Here is an 18,925-nt window from a genome sequence, read left to right as displayed (position 1 = left end):
AAGAACTATCAATAAATCCAACTGGAAACTAATCTAGACCCATTAAAAATAACCTCCAGCCTAAAAGGGAGAGGCAGAAACATTATAATACATTCCACAGTAAATGAGTTTCACAAAGCTAATTTTAAAGCAATTACTGACAAGTCTTTTAAAGCCTTGTTTCATACAGATCTTTTACAGGTGTGTTACACCTTGTTGCCATGTTATAATTTTTCACAGCCCTTTCACTAATCTCAAAAAAAGCTTAAAGAGAAGCAGAGATGCCCAATTTAATGTATGTTTATAACACTTCCAGAATTAGTGACCATCCAAAGACAGAACCACAAATTACTGTATTAACCAAGGGAAAAATTACATGGAATTTATGTGGTTTCTATCTGGAAAGACTGAAGCCAGCTGACTGTCCTGCATGGACATTGTTACGCAACAAACAGCCAGACAGAGCATGGGATATCTCATCTGCAGTTTAACCAAAAGAGACTTTTAACTACTGCAGTGGGCAGCATGAAAGTGTTGGAGCTTTCCTTACCACATGGAGAGAAGATTCTTCATTAAAAGTCCTAAAGAATACAGCACAAGAGCAGACCTTTCACCAGTGGAAAAAAGGATGAGGGATGCAAATCCATAAATAAGATTTCATGATTTTTTGCAACAAGATTGTTTTGTTTGCTATCTGTATGTCTGAAGAAAGTTTAATCATTTAAACAGAGAGACATAACATAGAGAAACATGATCCCCCATGCATGGCATTCCCAGACTTCAAAGAGAGGTTGGCACGTAACATTTTAGTGTCTTCCACCTCGCATAAAAATGTTACATTCAAACCCCTAACCTGCAGTTTGGGAAGTTCAGTTCAAGACATAAAAACTGGAGAACTTGGGAATTCTGAAACAGATTGGAACATTAAGGGTTAATTGTTTGGATTAAAGAAGGTTTTTTCCAGCCTCCCTGCCTCAGAAATAGTTTTTCAATAAATTTGGTGGAAAATACTTCTTTCTTAATGCACGAACTCCCATTGGAACCTAGGTATCTCACAGGATGGTCCAGTGCTGACAGGGATCAGTAGGGAAAAGTACAACACAGTGCTCTGAGTGTCCTGATATCTACCCCTACATGGAAATGTTTGTAAGTTTATTTTAATATCCTACACATTTTTAAGACAGACAGATTTTCTTTTTATTTTTTTTTCCTAATTTAGAATGCTGGAAAAATTTAATAGCTTTTGATATATAAGCCTGGATTTTTCTCTTTTGCTTCATTAAAGTATATGTAAGAATGCTTATAAAAAGAAATTAAAAAAAAAAACCAGTTAACATAGGAAAAGTTTAGATCGATGCTTTTAATCTTTCTTGACTGGGATTATCAAGATTCCACTGGAATTCTTAAAGAGGTAAATTGAGTATTTAAATTATCTCAGATCAACTATTCTTCAGCAGGTAAAGAATAAATATCTTTACTGAAGTGGTAGATCTAGAGGATTTGCCACTGTGTTTTTTCAATAAAGACTTGGAATGATTTAATTTCTGAATCTTTTTTAGAAATGTGAGCTAGACTTGAGGAAAACAGAAATATGGCTTTAAGTGAATTGTTAACATTCTGTTGTGTATTTTATTTCGGTTATCTCTTGCTTTCTTCTTCCTTAGAGTCAAGTGACAGTCTTTCCCCAAGTTTCCTTATAAGTTCTGCCAGATCTTCAGAATTCTGAGATTTTTCCTCAAGGAGTTCATACCGGAGACTTGAGATGTCCTGTTTAATTTCCTTCAATTCACCTGTAACAGTGAATACAACTGTTAACACAATATTAAACAAAATTTTTAAAAGCAGCATATCCAAATAGCTCACAATTATAATGTGGGGTTTTTTTTCCGTATTTCTTTGTTGAAACAGAAGAAGTACATATGCTGCTGGTGGTTGGTGAATCTTAGGATATCTGAGTTGGAAGGGACCCACAATGATCACTGAGTCCAGCTTGTAAGTGAATGGCCCACACAGGGATTAAACCCAAGACCTTGATGTTATTAGCACCATGCCCTGACCAGCTGAGCTAACCTCAATGGGATGGTGTCTTGGGGATAGGAATATGAAGATGCAGTTCAGGAATCAAACAAATCTGAAGACAAAATTGTGAGAGAACATGAGTTCACAAAACTCACATGATCTATTTAGTGGAAGATGCTGCTCTGTTGCAAGAGAGATCACAGAATCATAGTCACAGAATCATTTAGGTTGGAAAAGACCTCTAAGATCAATGAATCTAATCATTAATCCACCACTCCTCAGCCCACCAGTTTCTTAAGGAACTAGATAATCTTTAAGGGCCTTTCCAAATGAAATTATTCTATGATTCTACTATTACTAGACCCAGCAACATGTTTTAAAGCTTGTAAGATCAGTGATAGTTTCTAATGGGAGAGGCAAAAACCACATCACCTCTTCAAGAGTATGCTATTTTTACCTCTTGCACTAATAAGCATGTCAAGTGGATTAAGTATTTTGGAAATATATAACTTTAGTTTGTTTAGATTCTCTGATGAAACATACAATTCATCAACGTACTCACCTTCATTGACTTCATCACTTTCCTTATCTATCTGAGCTTTCAACACGTATCTTTTAATGAGACGCTTCATGATTTTCTGGAGGGAGGGAGGGAGGGAGGGAGGGAGGGAGGGAGGGAGGGAGGGAGGGAGGGAGGGAGGGAGGGAGGGAGGGAGGGAGGGAGGGAGGGAGGGAGGGAGGGAGGGAGGGAGGGAGGGAGGGAGGGAGGGAGGGAGGGAGGGAGGGAGGGAGGGAGGGAGGGAAAAAAAGTTTTATTAGTTGGACTAGTATTGTTATGACACTTCAAAGTAAGAGCTTTTGTCCTGGTTTCAGTTTGGACAGAGTTAATTTTCTTCTTAGTGACTGTTACAGTGTGAGTTTTGGGTTTAGTTTGAGAATAATGTTGATAACACATTGATGTTTTAGTTGTTGCTGAGCAGTGATTACCCAAAGGCGAGGACTTTTCAATGCCTCAGGGTCTGCCACTGAGCAGGTGCATGGGAAGCTGGGAGGGAGAATGGTTGGGACAGTTGAACCAAACTGGCCAGAGGAATATTTCATACCACAGAGCATCATGTTCAGTATAGAAACTGGGGGAGGCTTGGCCTTGAGAGGTGATCACTGCTCCTGTATCTCTCCTTTTCATTACTACTGCTACTACTATTTTTTTTATTTAAATTAGGTAAGTATTATTATCTCAACTTGCAAGTTTTACCTTTTACGATTCTCCTCCTCATCCCATGCAGTTGGAAGGGGCTGTGTTGGGACAGTGAGTAAGCAACTGTGTGGTACTTAGCTGGCAGATGGGGTTAAATTATGACACCTCTGTTACCTTCTGTTGCATTCAGATACTTCAGTGTAGGACTTGACAGGTTAAAGAAATTAAATGTAAAAATCTCTGCCTTCATCCACAGGTGATATTTAAATTTATTTAAATTTAAATATGTATGTATATATATACTTGAAAGTTTGGAGAACTAAAGACAATCTTATGAATGTTTTAATTCATAAACCTTAACCTATTACTGGAACTTGTAAGAACTGTTAATACAGTTACACCTTTGATCTCCAAGTAGATGTAGCCATCTGGCCTTCATTGCTACCCAAAGATGACAATGACCCTGCTTAGTAGAGCTAATTGCTAAACCCTTTTGTTTTCAGTTTATTTGAATCCATTTTGATGTATTTTCTAAGTCATGTTTTCCCAGTGTAGGGCTTGCTTAGAGAAAATGGGATCCAAAATTCTAAGTCATTTAAGTATCTCAGCTGGGACCCATCTAACCAAAGACAGATACTTTCTAATGTAAATACACATATCTGTCACCTTTATTTCCTTCTATGGATAAAATGAGCAAACCTGAGAGCACAGTTCATCTGAGACAACTAAACTGATCAAATACCTCGTGCCATGAGAATGACCAACCTCTCTCCTAACAATAAGGGGAACCTAGGCCAGCAAATTTATTGTAAATTTTACCTTTCCAGGAAAAAATGAATTCTGGACCTGATTCTACCATTAATTCAAATTAAAAAAGATCAAGTATTCAAGTACATTTTAGGATGTGTATTTCTGCCTTTGGGCTTAATATCACTGTAGCTTATGACAACACAATACCTTTTCCATTTTAAGATACAAAACATTCATAGATTTGTATTTCTGCTTTATCTCCACAATAACAGAGCTGACCAGGGCTGGTTTTGAGGTGAGTCATCCCAGATTAGTGGTCCCATGCCATCACTAGAGTCTTGCTTGCGAGATCAGCTGCTGTACAGTTTATTATAATAATCCAAGAATGTTTCAAATACAAAGCCACACTACATATTTATGGGATAGATTTTTAATCTTAGTATCTATCCCTGCATCACAATGAAATTGGCTGTGAAAAAGTCAGGGAGTTTTTGAAACAGACTCGTGTAGACACTGCATAACATAAAAGTGTAGCAGAGCTAGCCTGCCCAAGGGAAAATCTCTTTTTCTGTCTTGTGGTAAATAAAGTATACTTTTTTTCTGTACCCTTTTTCCTTCAAATTATTTTTATATTACCCAGACAGCTCTTGCTTCCTCCTTTCCACCCACTCTGTAGTATTGCAAGAAAGAAAGAAGCAGTCTTTGGACCAGAATAGCTGAGATTTATGTGGACTGTGCTGGATCTCTTTAACTTAACTGCATAAAGGCTCATTGCAGTTGTCTAGGAAAAACAGACTGCATTGATAGGATAAAGGTTGACAGATACTTGTATTTGTATGTAGAGGTGTGCCACAATAGGCTGATCTTCTTCTGCAAATGGAATGGGAAGATTTGGGGTTTATTTTTGGTTTTATCAATTCAAATTGTGCAGTTGAGGACTCACTCTAAAATTAAAAACATTTTTTTGAAGCACATTAATATACTGCACTATAAGGGTACTGTTTAAGAAACAAAGAGGAGAGAAAAACACCCTCAAATTGTACTGCAAATACCTAAACCATTTCATTTATTTTGGATATATACAAGGTCTGTGGATTTATTCTTGATTCATGTTGTTTAGCATAAATTCAAAAGTGTCCTCATGCCATCAATCTGCCAGTTCTACTGCTTCTTGATTTTATTTTCATATAAACTGGTTTTTACCTGGTATTGTCTTGGAGGATTGTTTAAACTGTTTAAGTGGATTTCATCTGAGCTTCTTATACTCGATTGCTTCCTTTGATCAAGCTGCAATGGAAACATTATTTATAGTACAAAATAAATAGAAGATCAATATGTGTATCTCATGTATATATCCTTTGACAAAATCTAAGGCATCACAAAATGGGGAACTGTGACTCAAGCTGAATGACTGGGCTGCAGTAAGAGTGAACAGAAACTAAAAGCAAATTATATTACCTTAGGTAAAGAGTGGGGCTGGTTCAACAAGTAGTAGCACAAGAAATATAAATCATGACTGATCTGGATGAGGAATAAGTGGGACTGTCACTAAATTTCAGTTCCCTGATATTATACATGGTCTAACAAAAATATTACTGTTTCAAAGGATGGGACTATCAGCGCAGTGTCTCAAATCCTGTGAGATTGTTCTGTACTTCCATGGAACCTCTCTATGTTGTGTCTTAAGATATCAAGCATCTACTGATGACTGGGGCGCTTTGAAGCCTGTAAATACTCTGTGGGATATGGTGGGATATCATCTTTTAGGGACAGAAATAGGGCAGGATTTGATGCTTACTCAGCTGTACACTGGGAATAATTTAAACACTATTAGATTTTGTTTAGCATTCCATAGAATCAGAGAATGGTTTGTGTTGGAAAGAACATCTAAAAACAGGTAGGCCAATGCCCCTGCCATTTTCAGGGACACCTTCTATGAGATCAGGCTTGTATTTTGATACAAAATTTTATAACATCTATTGGTAAAATATATTCATTAGCAATTAGTATAAAGTGTACACTGGATTTGGGAATTTTTTTGTTCTTTCCATTATTTATTTAGACTATGTTTATTTGACTAAGCAAAAGTAATGATAAAAGTTAAATAGTGTAAAGCATATAAAACAATATTTCTCTTATATATTAATCTACATGTGGATGGAAATTAACAATGCATAAGAAGGGTAAGTTACATTTTTTTCATGCTTGAATAAAGCTACTTCAGATATTCTGAATATATATTAAAAAACATAATTTCATCACAATGTTTTAACATAAACTAGGTGTCTGATTCTTAATAAAAAATAACAGTTAGTGAGTTTACACAATCAGTATGTAATCACTATGTTTTTCAGGGTTTTAGAACTAATTATACTCTCTCTTGGGCCTCATCTGTGATACTGGGTTAAAAGAGGAAAACAATATTCCTGCTCTTTCAGCTCCTGGATTTCTCATTTCCACCATTCTTAGAAATATAGTAGAACAAGAGTACGACCATGCTTCTTCTGAAGCAGCAGAGGGACGTTGCTTTGGATATTTACTATGTATTTTATTACATATTTTAAAAGCAATGAGTCCTTCTGGTTACCAGTTTCAAACTTATGTTACATTCGTTCATCTCAAAAGTTAAGCCATTGCTTAATTAGAATTTGATTTTCACTTGAAATAGCAAAATTGGTAATACATGACATGACTGCAAACTTGTAAAACCAGGCTCACTGCAATGCCTTTATCTTAACCTTCACCCTCCAGCACATTTTTAAGATAACAATTAACTCTTGATTAGTTACAGAGGGCACCTTGAAAGTTGGCAGGTAAATCAGAAGTGTGTAACTTTACAGATCTAACTCATTAGATCTTTTATGTGTATCACTAACAGGACACAAGATTCACTGTAAATTGCTGAATGACCACTTGGTGGCAGAGACTGCCAAGATTTCATTATAACTTCTAATAACATTTTTTAACTCTCTTTAAGCTCTCTTTACAGTCTCTTTAAGCTTCCTGCCTAAGGCTTTTTTCTTTCTCCAAAATCAGTAATAGAGTACACTCAGCATGCCACATTGATGACTGACCTAGAATTCGTATTTTTAAGTTAACATTATTGAACATGAGTAACGAGAGGGGAAACGATGTAAATGAAATAAAACAATGATACAAATCCCAACAAAAATAACTCTTCTCCTAGAATGCTGAGTGAAATATGAAATGCAGGATACATGGATCATTTCTCTTTGAAAACACCTTCATGGTTAAATTTGCCTCTCACTTTGTTATTCTCTTGTGTTACTTAAAATTCAATGCAATCAGAATAGTAATTAAATTATTGTAGCTGTTTGGTTTAGCACTTTATTAATATCTTAAATAATAAGCTGCTGTCAACTTGCAATTCCAAAAGATTGTACTTTCTTGGATCAGAGGCAGGGGGTTCCCAGAAAGTGACTCAGTTTTTTGCTCCTATAACCAGACATGACTTGTGAAAATTTCAGAAACACTGTTTTACACTAGGAAAGTTAAACATAACATATTTTTCTTGTCTGAGTGAGGGCTTAAAGCTACTTCAATAAATAGTTGTCCCACACTTATTTTCTGAAGGGCCATGTTTAAAGAACAAAATTTAAATATATCATCTCTCACTGCTGATTTTTAGCTCTGGAAGATGAACAACTATTGTACCACTTGAGCAATAAACTTTCTCAATGCCAAGGCAATTTTTAAATTTAGAATAGAAGTCAAAGTAGGGTTTTTCTTCAAACTCTCCTTCATTTCTTTCTCCCTTTTATTTGTTTGAGTTTCTCACTTGATGTCTAAAATGCCAATTCTAGCCTGAAACAAGAAATCTATGGATTTTAATGTACAGCCTGAAAGAAAACATCTTCACAGTCTTTAGACTGTATTAGGTATGTCTCAGGTAATTAATTTCTGGTGTACTTTGCTTTGAACACAGCTATGTAAATTACTTGCTGTTTAGCACTGACAGCATCTGGCTTCTTTTTCTGCTAGCAATAATCAGAGCAGAACTGGATCTAGGAGTAGAATATCCTTCCCTCCTTCTCACCCTAATGCTTGTCTTCACACTCACTCTGCAGCAGCTGCTGCTGCTTTTGCACTGAGAAGATGCAGGCTCTGCAGCAGAACAACCCACAGGCTGGGCTTGGATCAGTAAACTCAAGTGTGTGTTAACATTATTGGGCACTGCAATGCAATGTCTTCCATCAGTAAACTCTCACTGTCCTCACAGGTAGCACTTACATCAGAACAAACTTCTGTCTTCCTAGGCACAGTTTGGCTACTGGAATGGTTTGGGCACAAGAGGTTTCCTATTTAGTGAGGAAAATTACCTGAATTGGTATTCCTGCCATTCCTGAATTTGCCTCCATACTCAGATAAGCTATTTTACTAGCATTTTATTTTATTATTACATTTTACTAGCACAAACACAGCCATCAAGCCTTGGGTATGCTCTTGCCAAACCTTTTCTTGCCTTTGCACAGCTCATTTTATTTATAGTAGCTCCCTGCAGAGGTAGCTCCTTGCTCAGCACTCACAGCAGCATCAACCCCCTCAGCACGAAATGAGTCAAAAGTCAAAATCCCAAAAGCCTGAGAGTGCCTTTGAGAAGATGCCATGACAGCCTCAACAATAATGAATCATCAACAGTGGATCAAAAGGTAAGACAAAACCACTTCAGTTACTTCTTGGAAGTGCACAGGATGGAAACATCTCGTAGATTCAGATAAAGTCAGTTCCACAGTATGTGGCAGCCCAAAAGGTAAGTATAAAAATGTAATCATTTGACAGTATCTGCTGCAAAACCTGAGAAATGAATAAATATGACTCAGATGCTTTATGTTTTTTAATGTAAAAGCTTTTTTTTTTTTTTTTAAATTTGATGTGCAGTTTTATTGATGCTTTGGCTGGGGAGTAAGCACATTTCATTTAGGATTAGTTACATTAAAATCAACACTGAGTGTAAAGCTTAATATTTGAAGACTTAAAATTAACTCAGGGTTAGGAAAAATCTGATGAAAATGTTTGTATCCCTACAGTTCTCTTTCAGAGGGACTGCTCTGAAAAAGCAGACAAACCTGCTACTGTTTTATGTAGAACTGGTAATTATTACACTTTGCACCTTTCTAGAAACATGCTAGAAAACATGAATTGCTAGGTTTGAATGGACTGATAAAAATACATCTTTTTTCCTTAGGCTTTATGAATGGGACTTATAAGAGTAGCTGTTTTATGGGAACATACATTTCATGCTAAAAAAGCCATTAAAACAAGCTTGTAACCTACTTATGTGCTTTTCAGTTTCACAAATTGAATTAGGAAAAGAACCATTTCTTGTTTTCCACCACCACTAAATTTTAAGTTTAAATGCATCTCCTCAAATGTGAAGTATTTTAGTGATGATTTTATCACTCACAGAAGTTTTAAAATCAAGTTGCATCAGGCAGCTTGGTGAAAAGTTTTGCAAATGTCAGATTCATTAAAAACCTGAGCAAATGCAGTGCCATTTCTATCAGGTCTTAAATATATTAGAATTAGATTTCCAAATAAAATTAAGTGATCTGTAAAACACTAGAAAAATAATAGAGATATTTGAACTTAATGACAATTTTGGCTTTGGTGATAGTGTTTGTAATACCTATATTTGTTTTCATAAACTGTATAAACTTACCCAGAGGCACAGGATTTTTCCCTACAACATTTTTTCCTTCTAGGATTGTGAGCATTTTTTCTCTTTTACTCTTCAAGTAATAAGTGTGAAAAATGTGCTGGCTGCATTGGCAACAGAGAACTGACAGATGGACATAAATTCTTTACTGGTCCCCAGTTTAGTGACTAATGGCTCTTGACTGCAGACTCAAGAACTCCCAACCCTGAACAGGCCTCTGCTCAGACCACAGCCCATTCTAACACAAGGCCTTCCACACATAAATTTCCACTGAAGAAAATTTTGTTTTACCACCATGACAAATCTTAAAATCTTAACTTTCTTTTTTTTTTTTTTATGTTACCATATTCTCACCTTTTTACTCACAACACCTGATCAGTTGCCTTGCACACCTCTTCTTCCCTAATATGTTATAATAGTGCTAGAATAGCGTCAGTCTTTACATTTCCAATACCACCTAATATTCCATGTTCTTTGAAAGCAATTGATTTGATTTATACCAAGAGAGTGCAGGAAAAATACACTGGCTACAAACTCTTTAACCAAGTCCAATGAATCAAATCGAGTGCACTTTTACTGAAGCTGTGTAATTAAACAGGTAACAAAATATTTTACAGTAGGGGCAATGCAAGAGGCATTTTCAGTGGAAGCAGAGACAGGCTGCCAAGGGGGAACTTAGAAACTGCCCAGGGATATGAAGGTGGCTTTGGGAAAGACAAAGCTTGCCACACATTTGCAAGGGCAGTAAGAACTTCTATTGCTGCAGTAGCAATGTAAGGCAGAACAAAGAGAACGCAGGCCCTGTTGCTCAGGGGGAAAAGGGATTTAAGTGACAATTGGATGAAGGTAAGTTCATTGGACCTGAACTTTAGCAGGGGTTTTTAAACTTCTATTCTATTCTATTCTATTCTATTCTATTCTATTCTATTCTATTCTATTCTATTCTATTCTATTCTATTCTATTCTATTCTATTCTATCTATTCTATTCTATTCTATTCTATTCTATTCTATTCTATTCTATTCTATTCTATTCTATTCTATTCTATTCTATTCTGTCCTGTCCTGTCCTGTCCTGTCCTATCCTATCCTATCTTCCCACATTACTGACTGACTTCAGCATGAATTAAATATGTTGGGAAATTCATCCGTAAAACAGGGAAATAATACAAATTAAGTTAAAATTTGATTTATCTTCTAAAATTAGCAGTCAGTACATACAGGATAAAATTACCTTGTTCATCTCTGCATCTTCCTGAAAGCTTTTCTTTTGGCACAAAAATGGTTTAGAAATACATTTTTTGATTCTGATTAGAAGATACAGCAAAGATTTTGGGCTTGGCACTAAGTTGAAGGGTACTGGAAGAGTTCTCCCTTCTTCAAAGTAAGAAAACCAAAGTTTAGCCCTTGCAAATTTCCATTCTACATCAGCATCATCCTGTAAAACAGAAACACAGCAGTTAAGACACTTAATAACACTTTGACTATTGAAGATGCTCTAGCTAAATTTTATGTGTGTTTTAAGTGTAATTGGCTGAAGTAAATCTCAAACAGGTAGAACAAAATCTATGAAAACCAAAATTTCAATGATTGGGTATGTTCTTATTAATCCATTTAAAATAATGCAATAAACATTGTTTATTCCAGACTGAGTGCTAATTAGTCTGCAATACAGGATCACAATGACAGACTCTATTTAACTATTCTATAGACTATTACTTTAAATATGAACTAAAAAAAGGTGATTCTTACCTAATTCCTTCCATTTGCTGGAATATATGATTAAACCAGGTATACTATCATCACCATGGTTTATGTTTATCTTTTATGATCACCAAAACATTCACTTTATTTCTCCCTGTAAAGTTTGAGGGTTTTCTGCAGAAACTGCAGTACATCAATTCGAGATCATGACTCAATATTGCTGTACCTGCTTTTAGAAGCTGTTTTGCCCAGTCACTATATTTTTAATGCTCCAAATCTGATGGATTTGACCTGTGGCCTCCTGATCCAGAAGAATGTGAACATCCCTAGACAATGTGTTGCCCTTGCTCTAGTTCGACAATGCTACGGCCCCCAATCAGAGCCCAGAATGTGGGACCAAAGTGGAGTCAAATCTGAGTTTGCTGCTTTGGCAAGAGGATGCCTTTGGAAAGTCTGGGATGGCCCAGCTCCTGGAGATCTGCTTACTTTCTTCCCAAACAGTGATAATGATTTAGCCCTCTGTTTTCCATGGAATGCAAAAGGTCCTGCAGGACTTCAGTAGCCCTGCTGATTACTTTGCCAAGTAATGTTTTGTTCACTGCAGAGGTCTAGAGCAACTCTTGTTTCAATGAAAGAAGAACACAGCATGTTGGAGACCTGACTGCAAGGTCGAGGCACAGGAAAGAGAGCATCCTTGCAGCAAGAAGGACACTTCTCAAGTAACTACAAATGAGGCAAATGAAAGATTCACAAAGTCACATACTGCTCAGGAACATAACACAGTTCACCAGTAGCTTCTTATACCAGTCTGGTTCTTATCTGCAAGCACATGCAGCCAAGTAACTGCAAGGTATTTTATAATAAAAATGAACAGTGGAATTAATATTTTCTTCTAAAATATTCCAAAGGCTTATGTGGTACTTGTCTTAAATCAGATGTCAACAAGAAAATTTTCCAGGAGCCTGAGACAATTAGTAACAGTAAATAGGGTGATATTTTAATAATAAATGGACTTTTTACCTCAATTTCCTGGAATGAACTGTTGATCATTGCGATAAGCATGTTCAGTAAGACGATGACCATGGTAACATTATAGACTCCATAAAGAACATAACCAATATTTTCAATAAATTTGTGTTTATAATTGATAACAACTGATTTAACTTCTGAGAGTCCAAATATAGCCCAGAACAATGTTTTGAAACTTTCTTCAACGCTAAAAGGAGAAATTGGACACATGCATATGTTATTGAAGAAAAGCTGTATATTCTTACTGTTGAAATTGCCAGTTATCATTTTTATACAGTGTACAAATTTTTCCAATATTATAATGTTGAACTCCACCTCAGTGCATAGAAGTAGACTGTCTAATTTCATGGGTACACGCTGTTTCATAACACAGGACTCCTAACATTTAGGATGGACAGTAAAACCATCTGATACATATCAGATTGTTTTGGGAATCATATATCCATTCTCAACCCAGTATTACAATGATTCACTTGTAAGCTAACAAGCTAACTTTAATCTACATGCTACAAGGTTGCTGTTAATATGAAAGTAAATTTAAAACAGAATTATCTATAAATACTTTATTTAAGTTTCACTATTAGTTCACTTACTGGAAATTATTTTACCATTAATATGACAAATACTCTGAAACTTTGAGGAAGACAGGCAAACCATCAGTTTTCAAAAGAATTAGTTTTATGGACCATAATTTTCTGGTTGATTTTTTACTATTATACAATTCCAGGGTAAAGCCATGGCATGGGAATAGTGATTTTTTATTTTTTTTTCAGGTTAGTTAATTTAAATTAAATTTAAACATGTATTTCCTCCTAATCAGTTTATAAATACATATAAGTCCAAACCTCTGAGGTACGTTTTCCTATCTATTGCCATCTGTTTGAAGACATATTTTCTCTTGCTTTGATGAAGAGATCTCAGTTCCCCACACCCAAAATTACTGCAGCATTGCAAAGAACATTGAGCATTTTATTGGGTCATTGTTAAGAAAATAAAGGTTACAGTTTAATCAGTTGTACTTACGTTGTGAACGCTTCATTTTGTTTTGCCCCCAGATAGTAGGAATAGAGATTAAACATGCCTATCATGAAAGCCACAAACACCATGATAAATATCACCATGAACTTGAAGATGTCTTTCACGGTTCTCCCAAGTGATATCTGCAGTGGCCCAAAGCTTTCATTAGCTGGTAAGATGTAGGCTATCCGTGAGAAACTTAACACCACTGCAATTGCATACAGCCCTTCAGAAATGATCTGAGGATCAGACGGATCCCAGTTTATTCTGGCTGGAAACAAAAGATGAGAATTACTGTCAGTATAACGTGTGCTTATTTATGGGAGGTCTTTATGGACCACCTGCTGCCAGTGCTCTGCCTAATGTAGCCCAGGATACCACTGGCCTTCTGTGCTGCACAGGCCCATTGCTGTTCAACCTGGTGTCAGCAAGTTATATTTGCTTGCCTGTGAGAAAACCTGGCATTAAACATTCACTATTAATATTATCCATACACAAGCATACTTCAGTGTCCATGCATACATGAATAAATGCCTCAACTAGTTGCTTTTAAGACTTATGTGAAATTGATAACTTTCCAGTAAAATTTATATGACTACAATTTAATATGTTTCAGAATATATGCATTTTAATTGCTCTGCTTTTCTGCAGTCTGGATAGCGCAAAAAATGCAACCTTTTCAAAAATAATATCTGAAGAATAGAATAGAGACAGAAACTGATGTTATTCAGTATCTACAGAAAAATACCTAATAATGACAGATGTGGTGGTGTTGAGAGTGCACACAAGTCAACAGTGCTTCATTTTTTATAATTTGGGCAAAATAGCTTCTAGAACTTCGCAAATATACCAAGAAAGTTTATTAACATTTTTATCTCTTACTGGTAAAGAGAGTGGATTGATAAATATTAAAGAAGTAAAAGAGAGCCTCTGAGTAAATAATATATAAAATATATTTTGGTTTTGTTAACAAAGCAGGTTTAAGAACTTCCTGCATCTCACTGCTCAGTTCTGCATTACAGTACATTCCATTCACAGCTGCACCACCACCGACTGGTTTGCAGGACTGTATTGTGTAATTGAACAGATTAAAATAATCTAGAAAAGGGGTGGGTGACAGTGAGTTTATTTTGATATTAGATAATTTCAGTGCTGTCTAGAACAGTCTACAAAAAGATGTACAAACACAGCCAGGGAAACTATGATCCAATAGTAGAATCATAGAATAAACTGAGTTGGAAGGGAGCCATGAGGATCATCAAGTCCAGCTCCTGTCCCTGCACAGCACCATCCCCAAGAGTCACACCATGTTCCAGAGACTGTTGTCCAAACACTTGAACTCTGTCAGGCTGGTGCTGTGAGCACTTCCCTGGGGAGCCTGTTCCAGTGCCCATCCACCCTCTGGGTGAAACACCTTTTCCTGGTATCCAACCTAAACCTCCCCTGACACAACTTCAGGCCATTCCCTCAGGTCCTGCCACAGAGAAAAGATCAGTGCTTGCCCCTCACCTTCCCCTCACAAGAAGCTGTAACTGCAGTGAGGTCTCCCCTCAGTCTCCTCCAGGCTGAACAGACCAGGCGACCTCAGCCACTTCTCAAACGGCTTCTCCAGTCCCTTCACCATCTTCCCTGCCCTGCTTTAGACACTCTCTAATACTTTAATATCTTTTTTATACTGTGGCACCCAGAACTGCCCCCAGCACTGAGGTGAGGCCGCCCCAGCCCAGAGCAGAGCAGGACAATCCCCTCCCTTGCCCGGCTGTGATGCTGTGCCTGATGCCCCCCAGGACAGGGTTGGCCCTCCTGGCTGCCAGGGCACTGCTGCCTCATGATCAACTTGCCATAAGGATAAGAAAGAGAAGGAGTGGGAACTTCTTCAGTACTACATTGTGAAACTATGGTATTGGAGACTAATTAAAAGAAAATCCTTTGGCTTAGGCCCAAGAATAGTGCAATCAACTCACCCAAGGTGTAGTACTTTATGCTGGGCTCCAGTGTTGGACTTGTCAGATCTTTCATATTTGCATCAACAATGTTCTGGGCTCTGGATGCATGCCAAAATGCCATAAACCTTGCTATAAATGATGCTGCAAAAATTGCTAACATACCAAAATCAAGCATATTCCATAACTCAAACAGGTATTCCTTTGGACCTTGAGACCAAATTTCTTTACATTCAGACCATATCATGCCTGTATAAGACAGAACAGAGAAAACAGTGTGTTCCTTATTCATCATGCTTGTTTTATATTTTTATTATACATAGAACATGTGCTTGGTTGCTGTCAAACTCAAAACTATTTTGATTAGTGGGAGTTCAAACACAAAATTAAATCCTTGGACTCACAAATTCATATAGATTCTGAGACGTCTTTCTCATCTGAGTAATAATAATAATAATCTTTCAGACTGTTTTTTCTTGTAAACCTACAAAACCTTTCCAAGAGAGGAATGGGCTTTGAGTATTACAATCAACAAATGAAGATGAACACAGGAAGAGATGAGAAGAGCAGAAAGGCTCTGGTATGAACATATAGTGGTGGTAGAGCTAATAAGTAACTCAGAATTTCTTTTTAGCCATTACCCTGGGTACAGTCTCTCTTATATCTGTGACAAACAATCATGAAAGTAAGACTCAGATTTAATGCTTCTTCAATAGGACAAAGGTATCTGTTTGATTCCTAACTACCATCCCTTAGTAATAAAATGTAAGTACAGTATCAGCTTATGACAGCTTTTTTTATTGTGAAAATTCTTTTTAATTTTCAAGATAAAAATTATGTAATTATGAAGTACAATTCTAGGATTCTAAAGAGAGTTAATAACTGGATGGATAATGTCACTAATTTTTACACTTATCAAGTTGAAAGTACTTTCCATCATTTTCAGCTAAGGACAAGAATAACGTCAGTTACAGTAGCTAAATTCAATGTCACATCTGTATGCATGAATCAATTTTTCATAAACTGTCTTATGCATGACACTGAAATAAAAATAGATTAAATTAGCAAACTAGAACCTCAAATAAAGAAATTATTATTTACTTCTTTATTATCAGATGAAAATATTGGTATTTATAGACTTTGGAAATCTAAATGCTATATTATGCCTATAATAGACCATTATAATAATTTAAAACAGCTTTACAATTAAATAAATAAATTATGCCAAGGTCTTTTAAAGCTTTAAAAATTAGTTGGTATACAAATTTCAATCACAGTGAGGTCATGAAAGAAAAATACTTTAAATGCATAAGCTCTTGAATGGATTGCTTGAATTTAACTCTCACATATTAATGATTTAACTAACAACTAGAACCCAGTTCCTTAAAATATTTGGGCATCTAAACCCTACTGGACTAAAAGGTAGTAGATTTGTAAGTAAGAATATGACAGCTAAAATATTTTGGAAAGGGTCTGCTCAAGTTCTGATGCTGAAGAGCTCTACATCACCAAATTGAATGGGTCAGCTCAGAGTACTACTCAATAGGACTCATTTCATTCCTGTGTTGGGATGGAAAAATCTACCACCAAATCTTCAGGGACCTATATTCCTCTCTTTTGTCACTAATATATTCATCTAAACACTATCAATTCTGCAGGCATGCTTGCAAAATAAGAGAATAAGAGACAATTGGACACAAAAAGTCTTAGCTCATCATATAAAAATCTTTTCCCTTGGAAGCTCACACTGTGACTCAACTACTCCAAAAACTGGTATACACTTTGCTTTGATATTCATAAAACTGAATTAATTCATATTCAGATAATACAGATTTCACATAAATACTTGGTCTGCATGTAATCAACCAGACACATGAATCCCGCTGCCATCCAGTAAAAACCACAAGGCCCATGTGGGAATGAAGACAGCCAAATAAACTCCCTTTGTTGCAATTTTTACACAAAACATTAAAAGGAAAGGATTCAGTTGGGTTCACTTCACCTATAATCATAGCAAGACAAATTTAAGCAAAAATTTTTACCTATTACCCAAGAAATAATGAGCATCTCCATCCATGAGAAACAGGATGTTTTCATCCTAAAAAGCTGTTTTACATTGTCTGTTGTTTCATTAGGTCGGAGTTTGGTGCCATCAAACCTGTCAGCTGCATTCATGACAAGCAGACCAAGAAAAATGGTGAAAGAGGCTGCATGGGCTACAAACTTCATAAATGGTCCACGCATTATCCTCCCCAGCTGCAACAGAGATTAAGAAACACAAGGATATTTCAGTGACTGATTCCAAATAAAAGGTATATAATAAAAGAGATAACACAGATAATCCCATATTTCAATCACATGAAGGAACAAGTGTTTGAAAATGTTTGTATACTATGATGCTCTGTTCACAGTCATCTTTAGAAGTTTCTACTGATTTGCTATTTTCAGAGGAATAATCTATCAGTTTCACTGTTAGGCTACCAGGGATAAATGAACAGTGTGTCCTGGTTTAGGGCAAATTTGGGAGGAAACTTCCAAAGTGAAACTAAAATGAAAAAATATAAAATATATATTTTAACTAAGTGATTTGAAATAATGCTGTAATTTTTTTTTTTTTGTGGCATCTATGTCTATTATAGATAATCCACAGAAAAATCTATTATAGTTGTTGAATTTCTTAATGCCAGCCAGCTTCATTGTGAGGCAAGACAGAAAATAAGAATTTGGCACACTTACTAAAAGCATTAGCACCATGAGTGAATTATGAAGAAAAGAATTCAATTTTCTGACTGATGTGATACTCAATTTAGCACAATTATTGTGCCATTTCCCAACTTATTTTCTTTTTTTAAAAAAAGTCGTGACACCTCAAAAGTTATATTTGTTCTGTAGAGTCTTAATTTCCTCCTGACTTGTACAATGGAAAAGTTCTCAGCTTTGTAATGACTACAAAATGACTACAAGCAACTTAAAAAATGGTTTACTGCAACACTTTAAAAACCTAAAAGTTCTGTACAAACCCATATGTGGTTGAACTTTTAGCAGTTTTTCAATTCTGATAGTGCCTGTATTAATATGAAAAGTCTTAGCTTGTCCACTTAGTCAGCAGCTGCAGAAAAGTACTTCTTAATTTTAGATTGACTGCATTTATATATGACAAATAAATCATTGAGGAAGGAAAATAACAAGTGGGTAAGTCACTGCTGTTGTATCTCAAGGCATTTGAAGAGAAAACTATTCTTAAAATCCCTAGCCACAATAACAAAAAGTGAAAATAATGCAATGATTTTTACTGTCTAAATTGAAAGAAAAAAAAAAAAGGCAAAACTTGAGGCCCACCTTTCTCATCTCAGAGAACAATGAAAAAAACAAGGACCCCAGTCATCTTTTTAAACCTTCTTTTTCCCCTGAAATCACTGCACAGAGTTCAACCTGCTAGAATTGTGGCTCTCATACTGCAACACGTAGAACAATCCTTATAGGAGGCCATTTATTCCATCTAACATACTTTCAAGTGAGTTTTTCCATTAGTGTCCTCTCAGAATGGATACTGGCCAACTGAAACAGGGGTTTAACACAAAGGTCAGTGAGGTCAGAAATTGCAACCCATC

General features: G+C 36.1%; 1 protein-coding gene across 3 annotated transcripts in view; it reads right to left on the bottom strand.

The window, feature by feature from the left end:
• Positions 1-1,321: 1,321 nt before the first annotated feature.
• TRPC6 (transient receptor potential cation channel subfamily C member 6) overlaps positions 1,322-18,925 on the bottom strand; it is a 74,957-nt gene continuing 57,353 nt past the window's right edge. For all 3 annotated transcript variants that reach the window (XM_086882019.1, XM_023920602.2, XM_086882018.1), the window contains exons 5-12: positions 17,357-17,570; positions 15,336-15,563; positions 13,378-13,642; positions 12,346-12,541; positions 10,856-11,059; positions 5,150-5,233; positions 2,561-2,636; positions 1,322-1,769 (exon numbers count right to left, since the gene is read on the bottom strand). In XM_086882019.1, coding sequence (XP_086738145.1) covers positions 1,618-1,769; positions 2,561-2,636; positions 5,150-5,233; positions 10,856-11,059; positions 12,346-12,541; positions 13,378-13,642; positions 15,336-15,563; positions 17,357-17,570 — 1,419 coding nt within the window. In that variant the 3' untranslated portion in view covers positions 1,322-1,617. The remainder of the gene's footprint in view (positions 1,770-2,560; positions 2,637-5,149; positions 5,234-10,855; positions 11,060-12,345; positions 12,542-13,377; positions 13,643-15,335; positions 15,564-17,356; positions 17,571-18,925) is intronic.

Source organism: Cyanistes caeruleus, chromosome 3 (assembly GCF_971803275.1).
Source record: "Cyanistes caeruleus chromosome 3, bCyaCae1.hap1.1, whole genome shotgun sequence".
NCBI classification, from domain to species: domain Eukaryota; kingdom Metazoa; phylum Chordata; class Aves; order Passeriformes; family Paridae; genus Cyanistes; species Cyanistes caeruleus.
The sequence above is the reverse complement of the archived record's forward strand: the minus strand, read 5'-3'. Positions and strand labels throughout refer to the sequence as shown.